General features: G+C 36.0%; 1 protein-coding gene across 1 annotated transcript in view; it reads right to left on the reverse strand.

The window, feature by feature from the left end:
• Window positions 1-748: 748 nt before the first annotated feature.
• The window catches only part of LOC309664276 (serine/threonine-protein kinase MRCK alpha-like), a 42708-nt gene continuing 18055 nt past the window's right edge, over window positions 749-25401 (reverse strand). The window contains exons 2-9 of the mRNA XM_082469459.1: window positions 22222-22305; window positions 20788-20893; window positions 19066-19202; window positions 18306-18445; window positions 9333-9414; window positions 7492-7708; window positions 6300-6362; window positions 749-3513 (exon numbers count right to left, since the gene is read on the reverse strand). Of these exons, the coding sequence (XP_082325585.1) occupies window positions 2840-3513; window positions 6300-6362; window positions 7492-7708; window positions 9333-9414; window positions 18306-18445; window positions 19066-19202; window positions 20788-20824 (1350 nt within the window). The 5' untranslated portion in view covers window positions 20825-20893; window positions 22222-22305 and the 3' untranslated portion in view covers window positions 749-2839. The remainder of the gene's footprint in view (window positions 3514-6299; window positions 6363-7491; window positions 7709-9332; window positions 9415-18305; window positions 18446-19065; window positions 19203-20787; window positions 20894-22221; window positions 22306-25401) is intronic.

Genomic DNA, 25401 nt, shown 5'->3' on the forward strand with positions numbered 1-25401 from the left:
AAATACACTGTCAAAAGAGATGTCTTTATGATAATCAGCAATATTTTAATATGGACTATTGGATGGTAAAAAAGAATCATTGGTAATTTCTTCAGAGGTGGTAATAGTTTTATGAGAAAATGACCATATTTTTAGAGATGTATGTTAAGGTGTGTAGAGGTGGAATGAAAATAATGTTTGGGATTTTATTTCAAATACTTCAACGACTCAACAAAAAAGAAAAAAATTAAGTTATCATATTCCTTCCTCCTCTGCCCATCTGAATCTGTCCCACCTTGTGTTTTATTATCTCAGTAATATCAGTGGCATCACTCATTTGCTCAACTAGGAAATCCTGATTCTCTGGTCCCTGAGCTTCCACTTCTAATCAAAGCTTTGTAAAGCAAAGTTTTGTCAATTATATCTCCTCAATATCCCTCAATTTGTCTCCTCTCTATCCCAACTGTCTCTACCGTACATAATTTTAATCCACAATTTCTACAATGACCTCCTAGTTGGTCTCTTGGGCTCCAGTCTGATCTCTCGTTTATCGTTTACCTCACCACTAGAGCCTAGGGATTTTTCTGAAGTGCATCTCTAACCATGTCAGTGCGTCTGTGATCTGGCTCATGAGAACTCCTCCAGTCCCATTTCTCAAACTCTTATCTTGAACTCCATGTCTGAAACAGTGACCTTATTATAGTTCCTCACAAAATGCAGTATCAATGGCCTTTTCCAGTTATGACAGAGTTGTCTGCTATTGGAATTACCCTCCCACCATCAATAATTATAAAATGGACATAAAAATATAAAAATGGACAAGTCATATGAAATAACTGTTTTTAGGCATTAGTTAGTAGACAGCACAGGACTGCCATTCCTAAAAGAAGATAAATATATAAGGTGGGTCCCACATTCCGCTGTTTCTCTGCCTAACGGAAATCTCCAAAACTGCTATGTAGGAAAATGGAACCCAAGCAGAGAGTTGAAGTTTTGCCAGGCAGAAGAAACAGATTCTAATGTGTCTGGAATTTGCAAGGCAGAGTACACAGAGGAAAGAGCCACAAAGAAAGGTGTCCCAGAAATCTGCACAGCTGTTCCCTCGAAGTTCCTGGCCAAATCCAAAACTGCACACAGACAGAGCAAGATTCCACAAGACTCACGCAGAGCATTGAGAGTGAACAGAAATTTCATAGGTAGTACAGTGCTGGAAAGACATGAGATTTCTGAACCAGACAGAGTAGAGAGACGTTGGTGAAAACCCTAGGCATTCAGTTGAGACCCAGAAAGGCCATTCTTTGGGCATGAGGACTAGAAGAAAAGCCAAAATAGGCCCGCCCTAACAAAGTCTAATTCCAAGCCTCAGCAAAACTAAAGTGATCCATCAGTAGGTTAATTGTCTGTCAGAACAAAGCACACAACACTCTCTAGAGAAATACATAATATAACCCAGAGTCCCTGTATCATAGCATTCATAATGTCCAGCAAAGATAAAAAAATAATAAGACTTGTAAAAAAGCAGGAAAATAACAGCTTTAATCAAAAAAAAAAAAAAATTCAGTAGAAGCAGACCCATAGAGGCCATATGTTGGAATAATTATAAATAATTATATAAATAGTTTAAGACTGTGAAAAAATATAAACAAATTGGCAGAGAGGAGAAATCCAGCAAAGAAATGGAAATTTCAAAAAAATACTTGAAATTATAGAACAGAGGAATATAATACCTGAAATGCTTAAAAATCCCTGGACAAACCAGGGGTAAAAGATCGGTGAAACTGAAGATACAATCAGTATAAATTATCTAAACTGAAGTAGAGAAGGAAAAAAAGATTTTTAAAAAACAGAGCCTCAACGATTTGTGGAACAAAGTCAAGAGGTCTAATATACATGTAATTGGATCTCCAGAAAAGAGAAAATAGGTTAAAAAAATTTTTAGAAAATATAATGCCTAAAAATTTTCCAAAATTAATGAAAGATATCAATCTTCAGATCCAAAAAGTCCTGAAAATCCCCAGCGGAATATATACAAAGAAAATCACATGTAAGCACATCACAGTCAAATTGCTGAAAACCAAAGATAATGAGAAAATCTTAATGTCTGCCAAATAGAAAAGACAGAGGGAACAACAATAAAAATGGTTGATTTCTCACTGGAAACAATGGATACCAGAAGAAAATAGAATGACATTTTTTAAGTGCTGAAAGAAAAAAACGCTTCTCGCTTTTTTAGCTGGCCTTTCCAGACTCACCAGTTTAGATTGTGTCCCTCGTACGTGCTCCTGTAGAATACTGTACTCCCCTATCACAGCACTTGCTTAATTATTGATCTCATATCATGATTATAATCTCAATAAAGATACAGACTATTTCACCATGTTTAATATTGTGCCCTTAACTTTTAGCATAGTAAGTTCATATTAAGTGCTCAATTACTATTCTCTAAGTGAATAAAAAATGCTATATTAAATTTATAAAATGATGGCCTGCATCAATGAAATATCAAATAGGCTAAAATTATTTAGGAACATTCTATGTAGACTTTACATAAGCTAAATCTAAAAGGCAAAAAGTAATCTACTTAGTAACTATTTCTTATGGTTAATTAATGCTTATGTGGTTTTCAGTGACCATGAAGATATCTACTTAGGAGCTTACAAAAAGCAACAACCTGGATTAAGAATATATTCAAGGTAAATTATCCTATGAATATAGTATAAATTAAAGGCTAAGTTATTTCACATGTATGACTTAGATATAACTTCTTTAGAGCTATTCTACTTAAAAAGACATAGACAACTTAGGAAAATTCTTCAGTGATGTAGTTTTCAAAAATAAAACCGTCATTAACAATATTTAGTCATATGATATAGAATTGTAATAACAAGGTTGGAAATGTACAGAGAGACAAGGAAATAAATTGTAAGATAGCCTTACAGCAGTAACTTGGAGTTGCTGGCCACATCAGTTCAGCTGGCCTAGATCTGAGGCCCCTGCTGTCAGTGTAAATTCCAATGCTCTTAAAACATAACAGATACTCAATACTAGAGATCTCAATTGCACAGAGAGCATCCACTGGTTGATGTGCAATAAATGACAGTGTAGGGTCATGGGAGTGCAGCATCCTGTATGGAATTCCTTCTCTCCTCAAGGGGTATCTCAGGAATCCTGATTGGAATCCTACACAGAGCTGTTCGCTGAAGATGCCCATCCACTGGACATTGGTTGGGATTTGGAGCTCTTTAAATTTTCTGTGAGAAATTTTCTTGCTCTGAAACAGCTTGTAACAGAAGATTTGGCTTTTCCTAGCCACACAGAGGCATGTATGGGCCCCTTGGCACACTGTTCCAGAAGTCACGGTCTGGCACCCTTTGGTTTCTGCCAGCTTGTGAATATCAGTCTTTCGTCCATCCAAAGCTGACATGGGAAACAGCTGCACATGGTGACTTCGTCCTGAGATCACTGCAACCATCTGGCCATGGGGGATAAGCTCAATCTGGTGAATCTTCTTCATGTAGCCAATGCGAATAATTTCTACACAAATAAGCATATTTGTAAGTCATTTTAAAATTCATAATAACTTCTGTTTACTTATTTCAACTGTTCTCCAAATTTTACTCATACGCAATTAAGAAATTTTTCCCAATAAAAATGATCTGATAAATCTTCTTAGTGTCATTAACTTGAGTAATTTCTCTACAAATAAAACAGCAAGTCACCTTCAAATAGCAATGTTTTCTTATTTTTTTATTTTCTTTACTGAGGTATATTTGACATATAACATTATACTAGCTTCAGGTGTACAACATAATGATTCAATATTTGTGTGTATTGAGAAATTGTCACCACAATAAATCTAGTTAACATCCAACACTGTAGATAATTACAATTTTTTCTTGTAATAAAAATTTTTAAGATCTATTCTCTTAGCAACTTTCAAATACACAATATAGTATTATTAACTATGATCATGTTTCTGTACATGATATACCAAGGACTTATTTATTTTATGATTGGAAGTTTATACCTTTAAAACCCCTTCCCCCATTTTGCCCATTACCCCCACCTCTGGCAACCACAGATTGTTTTCTGTATCTATGAACGTGTTTGTTTAGATTCCACATATAAGTGAGATCATATGGTATTTGTCTTTCTCTGTCTGACTTCTTTCACTTAGAGTAACAACCTCGAAGTCCATTCATGTTGCTGTAAATGGGAAGATTTCTTTCTTTTTTATGGCTGAATTTTATATATATATATATATATATATATATATATATATATATATATATATATATATATATATATGTATGTATGTATATATATCTCACATCTTTACCCATTCATCCATTGGTAGACACTTAGGTTGTTTCCATATCTTGACTATTACAAATAATGCTGCAAGGAACATGGAGGTGCGATATCTTTTCAAGATAGTGTTTTTGTTTTATTCGAATAAATATCCATAAGTGGAATTGCTGGATCATATGGTAGCTCTATTTTTAATTTCTGAGGAACTTCAATACTGTTTTCCATGTGGCCGCAACAATATACATTCCCATCAACAGTGAACAAGCGTTCTCTTTTCTCCACATCCTCACCAACACATTATTTCTTGGCTTTTTAATAATAGCTATTCTAACAGGTATGAGGTGATATCTTATTGTGGCTTTGATTTGCATTCCCCTAGTGATCTTGAGCACCTTTCATGTATCTGTTGGCTATCTGTATGTCTTCTTTGGGAAAATATCTATTCAGATCCTCTGTCCATCTTTTAATCAGATTGCTTAGGTTTTTTGCTATTGAGTTTTATGAGTTTTTATATATTTTGGATATTAACCCCTTATCAGCTATGATTTGCAAATATTCTTTCCCATTTGATAGGTTGCCTTTTCCTTTTGTTGATGGTTTCCTTTGCTGTGCAGAAGAAAGTTTTCCTATTTTAAAATTCTTTCCGATTTTTACTCCAATGGATTTAAATCAGGTTCTAATAAAATCACAGACATAAACTCAAAGGGTAGGTTTGAGAAGGACCAAAAATGGATAGGAAGAGGATAAGAGATCAAAAATTATACAGGTTAAAAAAAAAAAAGATAATTATTCCATAGATAACATAATTACCTTAAACATAAAATTAGCATAATAAAGCACTAAACTCAGTCCTGAGATTCCAGACAGCAAGGCGAACACCCTCAATGTCTGACAAGTGGAAATATACTGCTTTTTCTTTTTTTTTTTTTGGCCTTGCCATGCAGCTTGCAGGATCTAGATCTGAACAGGGATCAAATCCAGGGCCCTGGCAATGAAAGTGCCGAGTCCTAACCACTGGACCACCAGGGAATTCCCAATATACTGCTTCTTTAGGGAAAAAAACTGTCCTTTTTTTTCTGGCACTAAATTGATTCCTTTATTACACAAATATTTGTTGATTGACTACTATGTGCCAGGCACTGTTTAAGTGCATAGGATACAGTGCTGAACAAAAAGAGACAAGTCCCTGCTCTTATGCTGGCACCTGGTGGACCTTTCATGGGTCTCCTCACCAGGACTGAGTCACCCACACAGCATGGGAAGCCTTCAATGGAGAATAGCTAATGCCCTTCAAATGCAGGTTCTCCTTTAACTAACTTATCATTAGAGTGCAAGACATTCAAGAGAACATCTATATTACAATGACTCCTCTTCATTTCATCTACTCCCCCATTTCTCCCTCAAACAACCATGAGAGCCAAACAAAAACAAACAAAACAGAAACAGAGAACTCTGCGGTCTTATCTGGGAAGTATTCACTTTATGTTGTTACTCTTTGTGGTGTCAATGTACTAGTGGGGGAGGGGGATTCAAGCAGAAGTGTTTCCTTTCATGCACCAACTTGAAGATGGTAAACTAAGTTCTTACAGTGCACTTATTAGATAAAATCACTTGTGAAGATAGTTGGACACACTACTATATATAAAATAGATAACCAAGAAGGACCTACTGTATAGCACAGGGAGCTCTACTCAGTCTTCTGTAATAACCTATATGGGTAAAGAATCTGAAAAAGAATGAGTACATGTATATGTATAACTGAATCACTTTGCTGTACACGTGAAACTAACACAACATTGTAAATCAACTACACTCCAATAAAATTTTTTTTAAAAAGATATTTGGACTCTGGAAGATTATGGATCTCTGAAAGTAGAAAAGTCATCAGTTGACTTGAAAACACATCGAACCAGATGTGGAAAATTTCTTTTACAGAAAAGAAGAGAAGAACCTGATATTATTACTATTAGAGTTTAAAGTTATTCCAGAACAGTAAATACTCTCCTTACCATCTATGGTAACGTGGACAACAAATAACCCTTCTTCATTTCCCAGAGCGATTCTTTTGTGATCTATATTTGACACATAAATTAAAATATCAAGTATTTTGGGGGGTAAACATTAAGTGAAGCTAATAAGATAAACTGGACAAGTTTATCAATGTTGAAAAAGTTTAGAAGTCAAATTAAGTATATATTTAGCATACTACAGTGAAAAGAAACATAAAAATAAATAATTGGCACTAGGATTTTTCTTTCACATTACAGAAATAAGCATAATAAAACATTACTTTTCTCAGCAGAAAGATCATTTTACAAAGTAATCTTTATGAATACTTAGAGAAAGTATAATATTCAAGTAATGATAAACTGTCAAATTTGCTATAAATAAGTGATGTTTCATGAATGAAAAAATTTTATAAAATAATTTGGTGACCTTGGCCTGAGCTAAAACAGCATAGGGAGGTATGTCACAACACAGTAAGAACTAAAAAAGTGCAAAGATAGCACATTACGTGAAGGCTTTGAATACAAAGCACAGATATTACATATATAAGCTCATTTAATCCTCTCCATAACTGAAAAACTGGAATTATCTGCATTTAACACATGAAGTTTAGTAACTAGCTCCGTGACCCCCAGGAGGAAATAGCTAAGTGGCTCTATTGTCACCAGTATCTAATGCAGAAGAAATGCTGTTTAAGAAATGCAAGTATTCTTGTCTACTGATAAAACTTTCAGTATTGATCTTAGCATTTCATTCATTGATTCACTTGATTTTCACTTATTTATTGAGTATTGGGCGTTGGGATTTGAAAGACAGTCTCTGCCCTTAAGGTAGGTAGTTCACAGTTACACACAAGGTCACACCCCTTATGTGTTTGGGGCCAGATGTGTTTGGGAGCTCATAATTTTTCAGACTTGAAAAGGTAGATTGAAAAGATTTGAAAGGTAGATTAAAGAAACACCTTTCTAGGCAGGGCCTGGGGAGCCATCATATAATCAAGTATACTTTTGCAGAGAATCTGATGAGTAGCTGTGGGATAGAAGTGGAAAGACAACCCTCCACCTCCGGGTAAGCCTCATTCACTCAGGTTTTGCTGACAAATGAATTGTGGATAAAGTTAAGGTTTTCAGATTTCAACATTGGGACTGTGGTGAAAGGTAGGAACCTAGCGGGATAAATGTTGTAAATCCATACCTATGATTGCAGCTGTCTGGGTGGTTTTGATCAGGGGTAGATTGTTGTCATAAGCCTCTTTCAGAACATAGACTGAGCGGTCTCTGGAATGACTTTTTCTCAATATTTTGTGCAATTCACTCAGCACGCTCACCCACTCACTCTTCTCATTCTCGCTATCTGCTAAGATTGGGATTGAATATCTATTACTAGGTGCTGAGAGCTGGGAAGCTGTGACCTAGAATGATTTAAGGAATATCTAGGTTATAAGAAAGCAAACATTCTTTATGCCAGCCTGTCTAGCATTTTTCATAAAACTCACCATTGTTAAACGAAATGTTAAATAACATTACCCTCTTCCTGGTAGTAAAATAGATGACGTGAGTATCAGAAGCAGGCCAAAAGCAAAGTGTCAGAATCACTTCTATTTTGATCCTCATAAAACCACCAGTGTTCTCTGACTACCTAAAATCTTGTACTTCATCAAATGAAAATAGCTACCATTTATTGAATGCTGACTCTGTACCAGGAACTGCTCTAAGAAATTGACATGTGTTAATTGATTAAATCCTCACAGAAACCTCAGTGCGTAGTTACTGCTATTCTCTCCATTTTATCAGTGAGAGGACAGGAGCACAGCAGGGTAGAATGCAGGCAGTCTGATGCCAGAACCTCCACTCTGAGTCTCCCTATTGCTTTAATTCTAACACACAGCTTTGCATCTTTAGATTATCTCTGAAACGGCAATGTGTTTTGCAATGGCAATCATCATAATCAATTGTGATATTACAGAATGTTCAGGAGTTTTTTGTTGTTAAGTTAGAAATATTCAAAAACACATGTTTTCCTGGTTGCTACATGCCTATAACTTACATTATACTAGTAAATGGCAAATCAGATTTAAAATTTAAGGTATATAATTAAGCTAGCAGAACTCTAATATATAAAACTTTCTTTTGTGAGCATGAAGTTAGCAGCAATGACATCATAAATTCCCACTGTAAGTCAGTTCCAAATGGCCAGGTCTTTGTAGTCTCTTGGTGGTTGGGTACAGTCTAAATAGATGTCTATCTTTGCACTAAGGAACTAAGAATACTCCTGTCTGGCCTTTGTTAAACCAAGATTCCTAGGTTGACTGTAACCATATGGGTCTCGAGGGGATAACAGTCCTTTGCTTTCTCTGTCACTTTATTTAATCCATTCCAGAATCACTTTTATTTTTTACATGAATTTTAAAGAGCAGAGTGTCTATTTTTTAGAGTTTGCAAAACAACATCTTTCCCCAATTTTTCCATTTTGTACTCTTGGTTTGAATCTGAATTATGACTTCAAAATATTGTCTCAGAGGAGACTTATTTTACAAAGTACCTCTAGTTTTAGAAGTTGCACATTCATGCTACTGTAGGTCCATGAATCGATGACCTTCCTCTATGTCTGATCCGGAAGTATATGGTCTCTCTTCCTCTGTTACTGTTTTTTCCTTCTTCTTTCACACCCCCCACCCCAGTACCATTCTGCTTTGTAAGCTTCCCCTGTTTTCAGCTATGAATTAGATCTGTCCTGTTACCTTAGTGTGGAATGAATGGACACCCTCAGGAACATTTGTATCTTAAGTCTCAGATTTAACTGTAGAATGAAAGATGTGACACCTGCAAAAAAGCTATTTATAGTATTTTTGAATAAGAATAAAGGGCTAGATTTCTTGTGGCAAGTGGGAGAGGGAGGGAAACTATCCCACAGCACTTCTAAAATCTCAACCTCCAGGTACCTTCAGTAACCCAAGGAGCCCTGACCCCTAGGAACAGGCAGAAAAGGGATGAAACAAAACATACAAGGGATCCAATGACAGTATGCAAGCTTACCTTAAACATACGAGGCATTTCCTTTCTCCTTGCAGGAATAAAATCAGAGGGCCAGACTGAACTAACAGAAAACGCTCCATCCCTGAAGGAAAAGCAAGACACTGGGAGTGAGTAGAGTCACCTGAAAGTGAGTAAAACAATACATAAACATAATCCTCAATTTTAATTTCCCTGATTTTTAACATTCTTTTTTGTAGTAACTGACAGTGGTCAAAATATTATATCAGCAGTACCCGGCCTGTCGCATATTATCAGAAAACGCAAGTTAACTCTGGGCTGTCCCTGACTCACCATTCACAGGGAACTAGGAAGGAGCACCTGTCTGACTCCAAAGCCATGGTCCCTAGAATATGGGCCATGTGCCCTCAGATCAGCTCATTTGTATATTTTGTAAATGTTACCAAGATAGACTTGACATATAATAAACTGCACGTTTTTAAAGTGAACAATTAGGTAAGTTTTGATCTATGTATACACCTGTGAAACCATCACCACATTGTAGATAATGAACATGTCCATCACCCCCAGAAGTTTCCTTGTACAGCTTTGTAACCCCTACCCCCCATCCTTAGCACTCTTCCCTCCTCCCCCACTGATCTGCTTCCTGTCACTCTAGATTAATCTGCATTTTCTAACATCTTATAGAAATGAAATATACAATATGTGGTCTTTTTGTCTGGCTTTTTCTCAGCATAACAATTTTGTGATGCATTCATGTTGCCACATGGATGAACACTTCATTTCTATGTATTGTTGAGTAATATTTCATTGTATGGCTATGCCACAACATATCTGTTCACCCATTAATGGGCATTCGGGTTGTTTCAAGTTTGGGACTATTTTAAATGAAGCTGCTATGAATGTTCATGTATGTCTTTATGGACATATGCTTTCTCTGGTAGAAATACCTAGGAGGAGAATGACTAGATCATATATTAGGTGTGTGTTTAGCTTTTCATGAAACTGCCAAACTCTTTTTAACAGTGGTTATATGATTTACAAAGCAATATATGAGAGATCTAGGTCCTCCACATCCTCCCAATACTTGAAATAATCTTTTTTAATTTTAGTCTTTCTTATGATGTGAAGTGGTACCTCATGGTTATTTTATTTGAATTTACCTAATAATTAATGGTGTTGAGCATGTAAGTATCTGTTATGTGCTTATTTGACATATGTATCTTCTCTATTGAAGTATCTTTTCAAATCCCTTGCACATTTTTTTTAAATTGGGCTATTTTCTTATTATTGGGGTGGCCAAAAATTGCCTTTGGTTTTTAAATAAAAATAAAAGACACATTTTTCATTTTCACCAAGAACTTTATTGTACAATGTATTCACCCTTTTTTTCCACTACCTTCTGCCATTTTTCAGGCAACTCCATAATTCCATCTTCCCAAAACTTTTTATCTTTTTGAGCAAAGAACTGTTCCAGGTGCCTTTTACAGTCTTCCAGGGAATTGAACTTTTTTCCATTAAGAGAATTTTGTAAAGACCGAAATAAATGGAAATCCGAAGGTGCAATGTGTGATGAATACGGAGGATGAATCAGAACTTCCCAGCCAAGCTGTAACAGTTTTTGCCTGGTCATCAAAGAAGCAGGCAGCCTTGCGTTAACCTGATGGAAGATTATGCATTTTCTGTTGACTAATTCTGGACGCTTTTCATTGAGTGCTGCTTTCAGTTGGTCAAATTGGGAGCAGCACTTGGAATTAATCCTTTGGTTTTCCGAAGGAGCTCATAATAGAGGACTCCCTTCCAATCCCACCATATACACTTTGGTGTGGTTTGGTGGTGGTTCATTTCTCTTGCCCCACGATCTCTTCCATTCCACATTGTTGTACAGTATCCACTTGTCATTGCCCATCACAATTTGTTGCAAAAATGGAACTTTTTCATGACGTTTAAGTAGAGAATCGCACACGGAAATATGGTCAAGAAGGTTTTTTTCACTTAACTTATGTGGAACCCAAACATCAAGTCATTAACATAACCAAGCTGGTGCAAATGATTTTCAACACTTGATTTGGATATTTTGAGTATGTCGGCTATCTCCCACATAATCATAACGTCGATTGTTCTCAACTAATGTCTCGATTTAATCGCTATCAACTTCAACTGGTCTACCCGACCGTGGAGCATCAGCCAGCAAGAAATCTCCAGCACGAAACTTCGCAAACCACTTTTGACGTGTTTGATCAGTCACAGAACCATCTCCATACACTGCACAAATCTTTTTTTGCATTTCAGTTGTGTTTTTACCTTTCTTGAAATAATAAAGCATAATGGGCCGAAAATGTTGCTTTTTTCCTTCCATCTTCAATATTAAAAAGGCTACACAAAAATCCACCAATTTTGATAAGTTTTTTTTTAATGCATGCTGATATGACAGCTGTCACATACAATCTAACAAAACTGTTTCGAATGAAGTCAAAGACAACTTAGTGCTACTAGAGCCATCTTAGAGAAAAAAACAAATGAACCTTTTGGCCAACCCAATATTAAGTTTTAAGAATTTTTATATATTCTAGATATAAGTCCTTTGCCAGATATTTGATTTGCCCCCAGTCTGCAGCTCTTATTACTTCTCTTGACAATGTATTTCAAGGAGCAGAAGTTTTAAATTTTGATGAAGTCCAATTTATCAATTTTTAAATTTTACCTGTTGTGCTTTATGCTGTATCTAAGAACTATTTGCCTTATCCAAGATCAGAAATGTTTTCTCCCATGTTTACTTCTAGGTGCTTTATAGTTTTAGGTGTTACATTTAGTTCTATGGTCTATTTTGAGTTAAATTTTGTATATTGTAAAAAGTATAAATCAAAGTTGATTTTTTTACACATAGATATCTAAAATTCCAATTTCATTTGTTGCTAGATTTTGCAACTTGTTGAAAATATTGTATATATTAAAGTAACAGAAAATGCAGAAATATAGTTACAAATGTTTTATATATGAAAGTATATTTTATGTGCATGTTAAAAATATATATGTAAATATATTTTATATGTATATTAGAAATATTATATATATTTGTATATATATTTCTAGGTTGGTTTCTTTTTTCAAAGCTGTTTTGGCTCTTCTAACTCTTTTGCATTTTCCTATGACTTTTAGAATCGGCTTGTCAATTTCTACAAAAAGAATTAAGAAGCCTACTGGGATTTTGATTAAGATTGTGTTAAAACTATAGACCAATTTTGAGAACAATCACATTTTTAAAATATTGAGTTCTGCAATGCATGAACACAGTCTCTCTCTCTATTTATTTAGATCTTTGTTAATTTCTTTCATCAATATTTTATAGTTTTCAGTGTACAAGTCTTGCACATCTTTTGTCAGATTTATTTCTAAGTATTTTTTTTAATATTTATTTATTTTATTTTCCTTATTTATTTATTTTTTAATTATTTTTGGCTGCGCCAGGTCTTAGTTGCAGCACATGGGATCGTCCTTGAGGCATGTGGGGTCTTTTTGTTACAGCACATGGTCTCTTTGTTGTGGTGCTTGGGCTTCTCTAGTTGTGGTGTGTGGGCTTCTCCCTAGTTGTGGCGCAAGGGCTCCAGAGCACATGGGCTCTGTAGTTTGCAGTACACAGGCTCTCTCATTGAGGTGCACAAGCTCAATAGTTGGGGCTCGCAGGCTTAGTTGCCCCAGGGCATGTGGGATCTTAGTTCCCCAACCAGAGATGGAACCCGTGTCCCCTGCATTGGAAAGCGGATTCTTTACCACTGGACCACCAGGGAAGTCCCTATGTTTTGATGCTATGGCAAATGGCATTACTTATTTAATTTTGATTTCTGATTATTTGTTGCGAGTATAAAGAAACGCAATTTATTTTATATATTGATCAAGCAACCTGCAAACTTGCTGAATTCATTTATTAGTTCTAATAGCTTCTTTGTAGATTACATTGAATTTTCTCCATAGATATTCATTTTGTCTATGAATAATTTTGCTTCCTTCTTTCCAACACGGATGTATTTTATTTCTATTTCTTCCCTGGCCTGGATTTCCAATACAATGTTAAATAAGTGTGGTGAGATCAAACATCTTTGTCTTGCTCCTGATCTTAGGGAGAAAGCATTGAGTCTTTTGCCACTAATTATGATGTCAGCTGTGGGATTTTCATAGATGCCCTTTATCAGGATGAAGAAGCTCCCTTCTAAGTGTTCATCAAGAATATATGATTTTGTCAAATGTGTTTACTGTATCTATTGACATGATCTTTTTCATTTTTTGATATGGTAAAATACATTGATTTTTTAATATAAACCAGCTTTCCTGAGATACACTACACTTGCTCAAGATGCAATATAATTTTTACATAATATTGGATTCGATTTGCTAACATTTTGTAGTTTTCCTCACATGCATGTGCTGATCAGTAATCTGCTGAATCCTCAAGCTAGATCCTCTGTAGATCCATGCAGAGCTAGTGCATGCTCTCAATCTCTCCCTCCCTCCCTCTCTCCCTCTCTCTCTCTCTCTCTCTCTCTCTCACTCTCTCCTCTCTAGCTCTGTACTTTGTCCTGTGAACTCTGGCTACTGGGTCTCTCTGGACTCTCAGCTTCATCTCTTCAGTTCAGGGAGTTCACCTGGGTCTGCCTGGGATTCCAATTTCTGTGTTATATACTGGAAACTCTCACAAGGCAGTAACCTGGGGCAAGTATAGAGCTCACCTCATTTACTTCCCTTCATTGTCTGATATCCAGAACCTTAAATCAGTTCTTTTGTTATTTCATGGGGAAGGTTAAATATAAATATGGCCCCTGTTACTCCGTCTTGGTTGAAAGTAGAAGTCCGTTTAATTCAGCTCACTTGATAATTTTTGGCTTCTCCAACACTTAAAACAAACTCATTTCTTTCCCCCAATGCTACCATTCTCCATTATACCCCTACAGCTGTCAATGTGACCCTCAGTTTTTCAGTCTTGATGACTTAAAACCTCAGTACCATCTGGTATTGCAACTCTTTTCTTCATCTTCCTTTTTCTGCCACTCACCATGTCCCACGAGGTCACTTTAGTAATATTTCCTGCACCTGTCTCTTGTTTTGTAATTCCTGCAGCCACCGCTTTAATGCAGACACTCATTTGATCTGAAGGATGGACAATTGTAAGCTGGACTCCTTGGCTCCAGCACCACTTTAATTTTCCCTGTCCCCAAAATGAAACACACACACACACACACACACACACACACACACAAACACACACACTCCCAAACCAACTTATTAAAAATCTACATCAAGAGTAACTTTCTAAAGTCACCTTCAAGATTATCTAGTTTCCTGTATCAGTTATTCAAGGTAATACCAAATTTCTGACAAAGATGACATTAGCTGAGGTGAAGAATACAAAACAAAGTTTGTGAGTAAGGAATCAAAATAAGACAGGATGAATGTAGAGACCCACAGAATCTGTGATAAGGAGAAAGTTCAGGCTGAGCAAGCACACAGCCATCACAGTGCAGGTTACACCTGGAAAAGAAGTATAAGGGAATACTATGAATAAATGTCTCACTACCTGGAGCCACAGGAAGTGAAGGGACCACCCAGGGAGTGTGCAGAGAAGGAAGAAAAGAAGGCCAAGGACAGATGCTCAGAGACACTAAGAGAAAAGTGTAGAGGAGCCGAAAAGATGCAGAAGAATCAGGGGGAGCAGAGAGCATATTGCCTTTCCCCGAAGGATACACTTTCTATAAGTTCACCGATTCAATATTCTTTATTAAACACTTAAAGAGTGTCTGGAGTGACATTTGCAACAATGACAGAGTAAGGATCTCTGAAGATTCTCTCCTTCATAAAAGAAATGAGAAAACTAGCAAAATTCATCAGAAACAACTTTTTTAGAACTCTATAAATTAACCAAGGTTTGTGGCAATCTGAGGACGATTTATTTAAAATAAAAAAGTAAAAAAAAGCCGAATCTTGGTAAGAACTATGAGCTTTGTGGTAGCTTAACTCGCCCTAGTCCCATGCTCCATTTCCACCTCCTCAGTAGCCTTGAAAAATGGCAGCCTGCATTCACAGTGCATCCTAGAAGCCACTGGACACCTGAGGGACCTGGAAAGAGGAGGAGGAAGGAGAAAGGAGCTGGAGTATTAGGCTTGATTCAGAGGTCTCCCAGGGAAAAGTCTATTCCCCAAGGGGAACTTATAAAAAACTATTTCATGCAAGCATTTTAACTGCATAGCTGCCTATGCAGTGCTTAACAGCTGGACAAAATAATAGATTAACCAAAACTCTTAAAAGGAAAAGTTAGAAAATGAGATATCCATAGGGGTTTTGAAAAGGTCTGAAATATTGCTAAGAATCTAGAGCATCATGCACATGCATAGAACTGTGAACATGCCTAAGGTTATGCATATGCTCAGGAAAGACCAGAGAAGGACATAAGTTCTCACCTCTGGCTGACATTGGATGCATAGATAAATGTTTTTCATCAAATTTCGGAGGTTTTCTGCCATTATCTCTTCCAATATTCTTGAGGCTTTGCACAAGTATAACGTGTTGTCAACTGCCTGGCTGAGTGTTGAAGAAGTGACCCCACTTGCACACAGAGCTCTTCAGCAAAGTGTGGGAGATTCACTGGTTCCAGATGTTTAAAGAAATCTCTGCAAAATCATTAGCTAACTACTAAGCTAACAAAGTAGAGACGTCAAATAACTACACATGACTAAGAATAAAGACTTTATAGATTAGCTTGAAAAATTCACTGAACAAACAAACAACTACTACAACAAACAACAATAACAAATCCTGGAGAAGAAGTAGAATTTGATAACTAGAGCTGACAATAGTATTATTTGAAATGTCCAGTTTAAAAAAATATATACTGTATGACTTGCAAGGAAGCATAAAAGTATGACCAATACACAGGAAAAAAGCAATCAATAGAAACTATCTCTGAGGAAACCCAGATGTTGGATTTACCAGACAAAGATTTAAATCAGCTATTTTAAATATGTTTGAAGACCTAAAGGAAATCATGCCTAAAGAACTAAATGAAAGTATGAGAATGATGTCTCACCAAGTAGGAAATATAAATAAGGAAATAGAAAATACAAAAAAGAACCAAACAGAAATTCAGAGGTTGATGAGTACAATAACTGAAACGAAGAATTCACCAGAAGGGGTCAACAACAGAACTGAGCAGGCAGAAAGCAGAATCACTGAACTTGAAGACAGGTCAATTAACATTATCCAGTCTGAAGAAAAGAAGGAAAAAAGAATGAAGAAAACTTAATAAAACCTCAGAGTTCCTTGGGACACCATGAAGAATACTAAAATATATATAATGGGAGTCCCAGAAGGAGAGGAGAAAGAAAAGGGGTCAGAAAGGATAACTGAATGAAAATCTCAAATCAATATATAACCTAACTTTCCATCTTGAGAAACTAGGAAAAGAAGAGCAAACTAAACTCAGAACAAGCAGAAGGAAGGAAATAATAAAGTTTAGAGTGGAAATTAATAAAACAGAGAATAGAAAAATAAGAGAAAATCAAGAAAACCAAAAGTTGGTTTTTTGAAAAGATCAACAAAAATTGATAAACTTTTAGCTAAACTGACCAAGAAAAAATGAAAGAAACCTCAAATTACTAAAGTCAGAAGTAAAGTGGGAACATTACTTCTGACCTTTCAGAAAATAAAAGGGAATACTATGAACAAGTGTATGCTCCCAAAATTAGATAATCTAAAGAAAATGGAAACATTCCTAGAAAAACACAAGGTACTAAAGCTGACTCAAGAAGATGTAGAAAATCTCAATAGACTTATAACAAGTAAAGAGATTGAACTAGCAATCAAAAAATATCCCATAAAGGAACCCCCAGGACCAGATGACCACACTAGTGAATTCTACCAAACATATTTAATACCAATCCTTCACAAACTCTTTCAAAAATAAAAGAGAAGAGAGTACTTTCCAACTTAATCTGAGGTCAGTATTATCCTAATACCAAAACCAGGCAAAAATATCACAAGGCAACAAAACTATAGACCAATATCCTGTGTTAATATAGATGCAAATATCTTCAAAAATTCTATTGAACCCAATCCAACATATTATTAAAAAGATTAGATACCATGACCAAGTGGGATTTATCCCAGGAATGTATGATTGGTTCTATATACAAGTAACAATTAATGTAATACATCATGAGAATTAATGGGAAAACAATCATGTGATCTTCTCAATAGACACAAAAAAAGCATTTGTCAAAATCCAGCACCCCTTACAGATAAAAACACTCAACAAACCAGGAAGAGAAGGCTGTTTTCTCAACCTGATAAAGGGCATCAGCCATGAAAAATAATGAAGTATTGATACATGCTACATGGGTGAGTCTTGAAACATTATGCTTAGTGAAAGAAGCCAGTTACAAAACTCCACATGTTGTATGATTCCATTTATATAAAATTCAGAATAGGCAAATCCATAGAGATAGAAACAGATTAATGGTTGCTGGGGCTGGGGGCAGGGGTGAATGTAGAGCAACTGCTAACTAATAAAGGTTTCTTTTTGGTGTGATGAAAATGTTCTAAAATTAGATTGTAGTGATGGTTTTACAACCTTGTGAATATACTAAAAACCACTGGGTTGCCCATTTTTAAATGGTGAATTTTATAATATATGAATTATATCTCAATATAAAGAGCATCTGGTTTTAAGGTTGTATTTCCTTTTCTGCTACACACACACATACACACACACACACATAAGAATATAAACTTCTGACTAAAAAAAATAATTAAAAAAACTATTACAAATATTACACAATTATAATCCATACCCAAGAGGTAATGATGCAAACTTTAGGCAAAAATCTTCTATTTTAAAGTTCACATGGCAATGGAGAAAATTAGAAACTTAACATAAGTTAAATGACAACACTATTTTTAAAAATTTCAGAAACCATTTTTAATTCCCAGATTTTTTTGATAAAAAATACTCTCCCTTTCGAAGCTTACCTCATGTCAATCACTTGACTAACTACAACATTGGGTTTTGAGTCTTCTTCTTCATCCATACCATACAGGAAGAGTTTGAAGTCACACACTACAGCCAATGCCCTCTGCCATCCTTTTTTCATCCCTGCTTTCTTTGGAGTCTTTAGTTTTTATTTTTCAAAAAACAAATAAAAGCAATCCAAGCTGAAACATCAAATACTACCCAATTATTACATATAAAATTAAAATAATAAAAATGAAAAAAATATGTGTTACAAATCTACCACTTGTTAAAGATTGGAACAGAACTATATAACATAATTCCTTTGAGGACTAAACAATTCTTAGGTTGTGAAAATAAGATCAATACCATTTCCATTAACACTAGTCACAGCGTTGCCTCTACCTAAGATTAAATTCAATTTTGGTAGCCTCAAATTCAACTCAGATTTTAAATATTTCTGAAGAAGATTCTATCACTTTTAGTTTCATAATTTATTATTACTGACCGGAAGTCAAATTTACACCATTAGAAGGGATTTTAGCATTCGTTCATTGCAAAGTAAGGTCTAAACAGAAAACTTTGGGAAATTTGAAAATATCCTATCGGGGACACTTAAACTTTATTCTGAAATCATATTCTTCAGATGATTTTCAATTGCATATAATTAATATCATATAACATATCATAAATATTTCTGAAAAATATTGTGCACACATTGTGAAAAGTGAATAATAAACTCTTTAAGACTTCATCTGAAACAAAAATATTGACACTTACCCAGACATGGCCTTCATAGGCTGTTCCCATGCCTTTCTGTGAGTCTAGACAGAAGGCACCTTTCTTCTGATGAAAAGGCACGGGACAAGTTTTTGGAGCTTTTTCTACACAGGTTGTGTGACATGAGAACCCACATGCTTTTTGAGGGAAATAAAGAGATATGATTGTAAGGGATATGATGGTTTGACTCCCTCAACCCCCATTGCAATTCTGTCTACTACTGTAGAGGTGAAATGCTAAAAACTACATTTCCCAGACTCCCTTGGAACTAAGTTTTGGACCTGATGTAAGCTCCACTAATAAGATAACTCTCTGTAAGACTTTGAGTTGAGTCAAGATGGGAGAGATGCCTGATGTAGCACATCCATTTTACTGGCTTGGATCTTGACAGAGGGAGTGTGAGGTCACAGCTGCAGTAGTGGTTTCTGAATTTGATGGAAGCTCTCTTAACTCTGCAGCAACAGGGTCTTTCTTGACTCTGGCAGAAGTTGCAGGTTTTGAGGGCTGCAGCAGTGGTGGCAGCTTCCAGATTCACCATCTTCTTGCGACAAAGGTGGAGCTGTCCCAGGCTCAGCAGAGACTGAGTAATGCTGGCAGCAGGAGATGCTCCTGGGAGCTCAGCTCAGAGCCTGCCTCTGCTGCCCTAGGAGAATTGTATGGGCACATAATTCCCCATTTAAAATCCTATTTTCTTTAATATGCTAGGACACATTTATGGTTAAGGCATCTCTGACGGTCACAATGCTGAGGGCAGGAAAGTTGTCCTGCTCAGCACTGTGTGTCCCTGAGTGGACACTCGACAGGACTGGCTGGGGAAACCAATGAGTACGGAGTCTGTTCCCTAGGATGACGTATGAGGTGCCTGTGTAGCACTGTGATCCACTGTTTGATATTTCCAAAAAATATATTTCTTTCTTTCAACGATATCTACTGTAATAAATTCATTGAGTAAAATAAAAGGATTACAACTCAAGGATAGTATTCCATTTTCCTGTCACATAAGCTGGTGGATGTCATCCTCATACTCTACTAGTGCTACAGAGAACAAAATTTCATTAAACACATTTTCCTAATAAGTGTGGCCCTGCCTGCATGGGCAGACTACACAGCATGCCTCCCTGGGGTGCTGTTCACACAGGCTATGAGGGCATGAGGCTCTTTGGAGCTGCACAATGCAGAGGTCCCCCCCAAATGCTCCCAAAGATCACCCGTTCATATGAAACAGATTCAGAGGAATTTTTAGTAAAGTAATCAGTTCACCGTCATGCTTCTACAATTCAAAGAGAACGAAATTTCTTCTTACCAACTAAATGCAGTGGACTGAGTGTTTGTGTTCCTTCAAAATTGACATGTTGAAATCCTAATCCCCATGTGAGGGTATTTGGAGGTGGAGACTTTGGGAGGTCATGGGGGTGGAGCCCTCATGAATGGGATTAATGCACTTAAAAAAGAGACCCCACAGAGTTCCCTGGCCCCTTCCACCACATGAGGACACAGCAAGAAGTCAGCAGTCTGCAACCTAGAAGAGGGTCCTCACCAGAACTGGACCATACTGGTGCGCTGATCTCAGACTTCCAGCCAGTGAGGAATATATGACTGTGTTTAGTAGCCACCCAGTCTCTGTGCTTTGTTATGGCAGCTGACTAAACCACCGAGTTGACTAAAACACTTAGGTACAAGTATTATGGCTCTGACTCCATGTGTCCCTTCCTCGGGTCTTACCTTCACAGGTGCAGCCTTGTCTTATCAAGCCCACCATCAGAGATGTGCACTGGTGACACTTGGTGGGAACGGTAAAGGACGTGAGGAAAAACCTGTGGGTCTTATGCTACAAAATGAAGAGACCAAACATACATCGACGGTTAAATAACTATGAAAAGGTGATTCTGGTGATTCCTTCAACCCACCCTGCCCAAAATATCATTTTATATGCCAAGAAAAGCAGCTCCCCCTTTTCTTACCAGCATTTAAGATTCTTGCCCTTAATTACTTCATAGTTGGAAAATACTGATTAAAGGATCCAAAAATTATCAAGAAGAGAAGGGAAGAGGAGGAGAAGAAGAAGGAGAATTATTTAAGTGGTGATCAAATGTTCATTACTACTATTTGGAACCAAATAAATTAAGCCTGGCCTTTATTTGAGCTAATATATCCTGAACATTTAAAAATTCTAGATTGATAAATTCTTCAAATGATTCCTTAACTAGGAATGGAGTCAGAATTGCCTATGTATACATATTTTTACTGGGGAGGGGTAGCAAAAATAATATGTTTTTTTTTACCTTCTTTGAAAAAAAAAGAATAATTTTAAATTTTTTCTCTATAGAAAATTATGTTTCATTTTCTATTATCAATAAAAAAATAATGTGCTCCGGGAATTGGAACACTCCGATTAAGCAAGCCATATTACACTTTCTAGGTGTAGAAACCCCAACAAATAAAACTGCAGATGTCTTCACAAAATTATCAACAATTTGACAATCCACTATGGATTTTCCATTTCTGTATCATGCCTCTTTGGCTTGAAATTACTGTTATCGTAAATTAGCAATATCTAAATTACAATAAAATCCAGTGTCTCCAAATACTAGTTGGGAAATTTTCTCACCTTCATTGTCTCTGTTTACTGATTTGTGACATGGACAGATTGCAGTCCCTGCCATGGGCCCTGAGTGTGTACAGGGGCTACCTGCTTTTTCTCAGATCTTCAATTTATTCCCCTCTTTTCAGCACCACATGTCACCTCTGCCTCCTAAAGGACTTGGTGTCCCTAATCCCTGAATCCTTCTAGGTTTCCAAAGTATTAATTATCTTGTGACTTTTTGGCAAGTCATTTCTAAGCACCTGACATTCATATTTCTCAGCTCTCCTAACCCCTCACTCAGGTTCTTCCATCTTTCAAAATTATGTTGACTTATTTGTCTACTCTCTCTCTTTAGTCTGTTTAACAAGTTTCATTAGAAAGCAAAAGTGTAGGCATTTTTGAATCTACTATGTTTAACCAGAAGTCTCCAAGAAAAAAGGAAGAAAAGAAAGAAGGGAGGAAAGGAGAAAGGGAGGGAGGGAAGGGGAGAGGAGGGAGGGAGGGGTTAGAGACTAAAACGAACTTATTCTCATTTTTCAAGGACCTGCTAAGTTTATAACTAAATCAAGTACCTGAGTTGGAAAGAGGATTCTATTATGATATTCCTTTCTCTTTATCGTTGGTGTGTGAACTGGAAGGTGAGCAGAATCTGTGATCTGAATCAAAGAGACAAAAATAAATATAGGCAAGTTACCTATGTCACCAAAATTATAAGAATTAAATTATTTCTCAAGTAAGACAAAAGAATAATACTTGTTAGACAAAAACACAATAAAACTAAAATTCTCACAAAGTTGAAAATATATTTTAAGTAATTTAAATCTATGCTTTCAATTTCTACAAACAAAATATATGTATATTTCATATACTTTATATCAATTTGGCTATTTTTAAATGTGTGTCATAGCATGTGCATGTAGACTACATTAAAAGGAGAATATTAATCATAAACGTATTTAAAGATACTTTCATTAAGTAGATATACGATCAGAATCTTCAAAAGATTTCTTGAACTACTTGTCTTATAAATGTAGAAGGGATTTATGCCTGTAAATATGTAGAAATACATTAAAATCAATTATAGAGGGTTCAGCAAGATTTTGTGAATACTAATAATCTAAAAATGGGTGCAGGTAACTTAGATTACATTTCTTAAATTAGACTTCAAAAGCATATGAAATTTGGCTGTCTATATGATATAAAATTTTTCTTTCCGAGGAAATAGTAGAAAATACGTTTTGAAATGGAAAGAATTGGATGCTTACAGATGTTACTGGGGAATAAGGTTTGATTTTAAGTGAAGATGCTGCACAGCTGAGCAGAGCATATAAGTACATAGACTTGAATAATGAAAAATACAATGGAGAAAAAATACAAGAAATTGATAGTAAATGCAGGAGATTCAGAACATTTGCCAAATTTTCAAAGTTATGAAGAAAAAAATGCCTCTTTACTATGCATCCCAATAAATAGACTTTTTCATATGGATTCATAGAATGACTATAATAAAGAATCCCTCCTATGAGGCAATTTATTGATGCCTTAGCTCCAATTTAATTTTATTTTATTTAAAAAGAGACTATCTTCAGTCCGAAGGGGGGCGGGGAATTATCATATCAGTTGATGCAGAAAAAGTATTTGACAAAATTCAACACCCATTCATGATAACTCTCAACACACTAGGAATAGAAGAGACTTCCTTAACCTGATGAAGGGCATTTACAACAAATTAAGGCAAGCACTACCACTAATGATGAAAACCCAAATGCTTTCCCCTAAGAATGGAAACAAGGCAAAGATGTTCACTACCACTTTTCCTATTCAGGCAGAATAAGAAATAATAAGCAGTACCATACTGTCTTGATTACTGTAGCTTTTTAGTATAGTCTAAAGTCAAGGAGCCTGATTCCTCCAGCTCCATTTTCCTTTCTCAAGATTGCTTTGGCTATTCAAGGTCTTTTGTGTTTCCATAATTGTGAAATTTTTTGCTCTAGTTCTGTGAAAAATGCCATTGGTAGCTTGATAGGGATTGCATTGAGTCTGTAGATTGCTTTGGGTAGTATTGTCATTTTCACTGTGTTGATTTTTCCAATCCAAGAGCATGGTATATCTCTCCATCTGTTTGTATCATCTTTAATTTCTTTCATCAGTGTCTTATAGTTTTCTGCATACAGGTGTTTTGTCTCCTTAGGTAGGTTTATTCCTAGGTATTTTATTCTTTTTGTTGCAATGGTAAATGGGAGTGTTTCATTAATTTCTCTTTCAGATTTTTCATCATTAATGTATCAGAATGCCAGAGATTTCTGTGCATTAATTTTATATCCTGCTACTTTACCAAATTCATTGATTAGCTCTAGTAGTTTTCTGGTAGCATCTTCAGGATTCTCTATGTATAGTATCATGTATAGTATCATGTCATCTGCAAACAGGGACAGCTTTACGTCTTCTTTTCTGATTTGGATTCCTTTTATTTCTTTTTCTTCTCTGATTGCTGTGGCTAAAACTATGCAAAGCTATGTTGAATAATAGTGGTGAGACTGGACAACCTTGTCTTTTTCCTGATCTTAGTGCAAATGGTTTCAGGTTTTCACCATTGAGAATGATGTTGGCTGTGAGTATGTCATATATGGCCTTTATTATGTTGAGGTAAGTTCCCTCTATGCCTACTTTCTGGAGGGTTTTTATCATAAATGGGTATTGAATTTTGTCAAAAGCTTTTTGTGCATCTATTGAGATGATCATATGGTTTTTCTGCTTCAATTTGTTAATATGGTTTATCACATTGATTGATTTGTGTATATTGAAGAATCCTTGCATTCCTGGGATAAACCCCACTTGATCATGGTGTATGATCTTTTTAATGTGCTGTTGGATTCTGTTTGCTAGTATTTTGTTGAGGATTTTTGCATCTATGTTCATCAGTGATATTGACCTGTAGTTTTCTTTCTTTGTGACATCTTTGTCTGGTTTTGGTATCGGGTGATGGTGGCCTCATAGAATGAGTTTGGGAGTGTTCCTCCCTCTGCTATATTTTGGAAGAGTTTGAGAAGGATACATGTTAGCTCTTCTCAAAATGTTTGATAGAATTCGCCTGTGAAGCCATCTGGTCCTGTGAAGCCATCTAGGGGTGGGATAGGGAGGGTGAGAGGGAGGGAGCTGCAAGAGGGAAGAGATATGGGGATATATGTATATGTATAGCTGATTCACTTTGTTATACAGCAGCAACTAACATAACAGTGTAAAGCAATTATACTCCAATAAAGATGTTAAAAAAAAGAAAAAGAAATAATAGGCATACAGATCAGAAAGCAAGAAATCAAACTATCTTATTTGCAGATGACATGATTAATTATCTGAATAGAAAATGCCTAGTAATGTCAAAGAAAAAGAAAATCTTGAACTGTTAAATGAATTTGACAAACTCATGACACAAAATTAACACAAAAGTTAATCATATTTCTACATAAGAGCAATAAATAACTGGAAATAGACTTTTTTACTGAGACTTAATTTTTTTAGAACACTCTAGGGTTCATAACAAAATTGAGGGGAGAGTACAGATATTTCCCATACAGCCCCTGCCCCACACAAGGATAACCTCTCCCTTTATCAAAATCCCCCAGCATAGTGGTACGTTTGTTACACTTGATGAACCTACACAGACACATCGTAATCACACGAAGTCCATAGTTTACATTAGGGTTTACTCTTGGCCTTGTACATTCTATGGGTTTGGACAGATGTATAATGAC

The sequence above is a fragment of the Balaenoptera physalus genome, assembly GCF_965194825.1.
Source record: "Balaenoptera physalus genome assembly, chromosome: 7".
Lineage (NCBI taxonomy): Eukaryota > Metazoa > Chordata > Mammalia > Artiodactyla > Balaenopteridae > Balaenoptera > Balaenoptera physalus.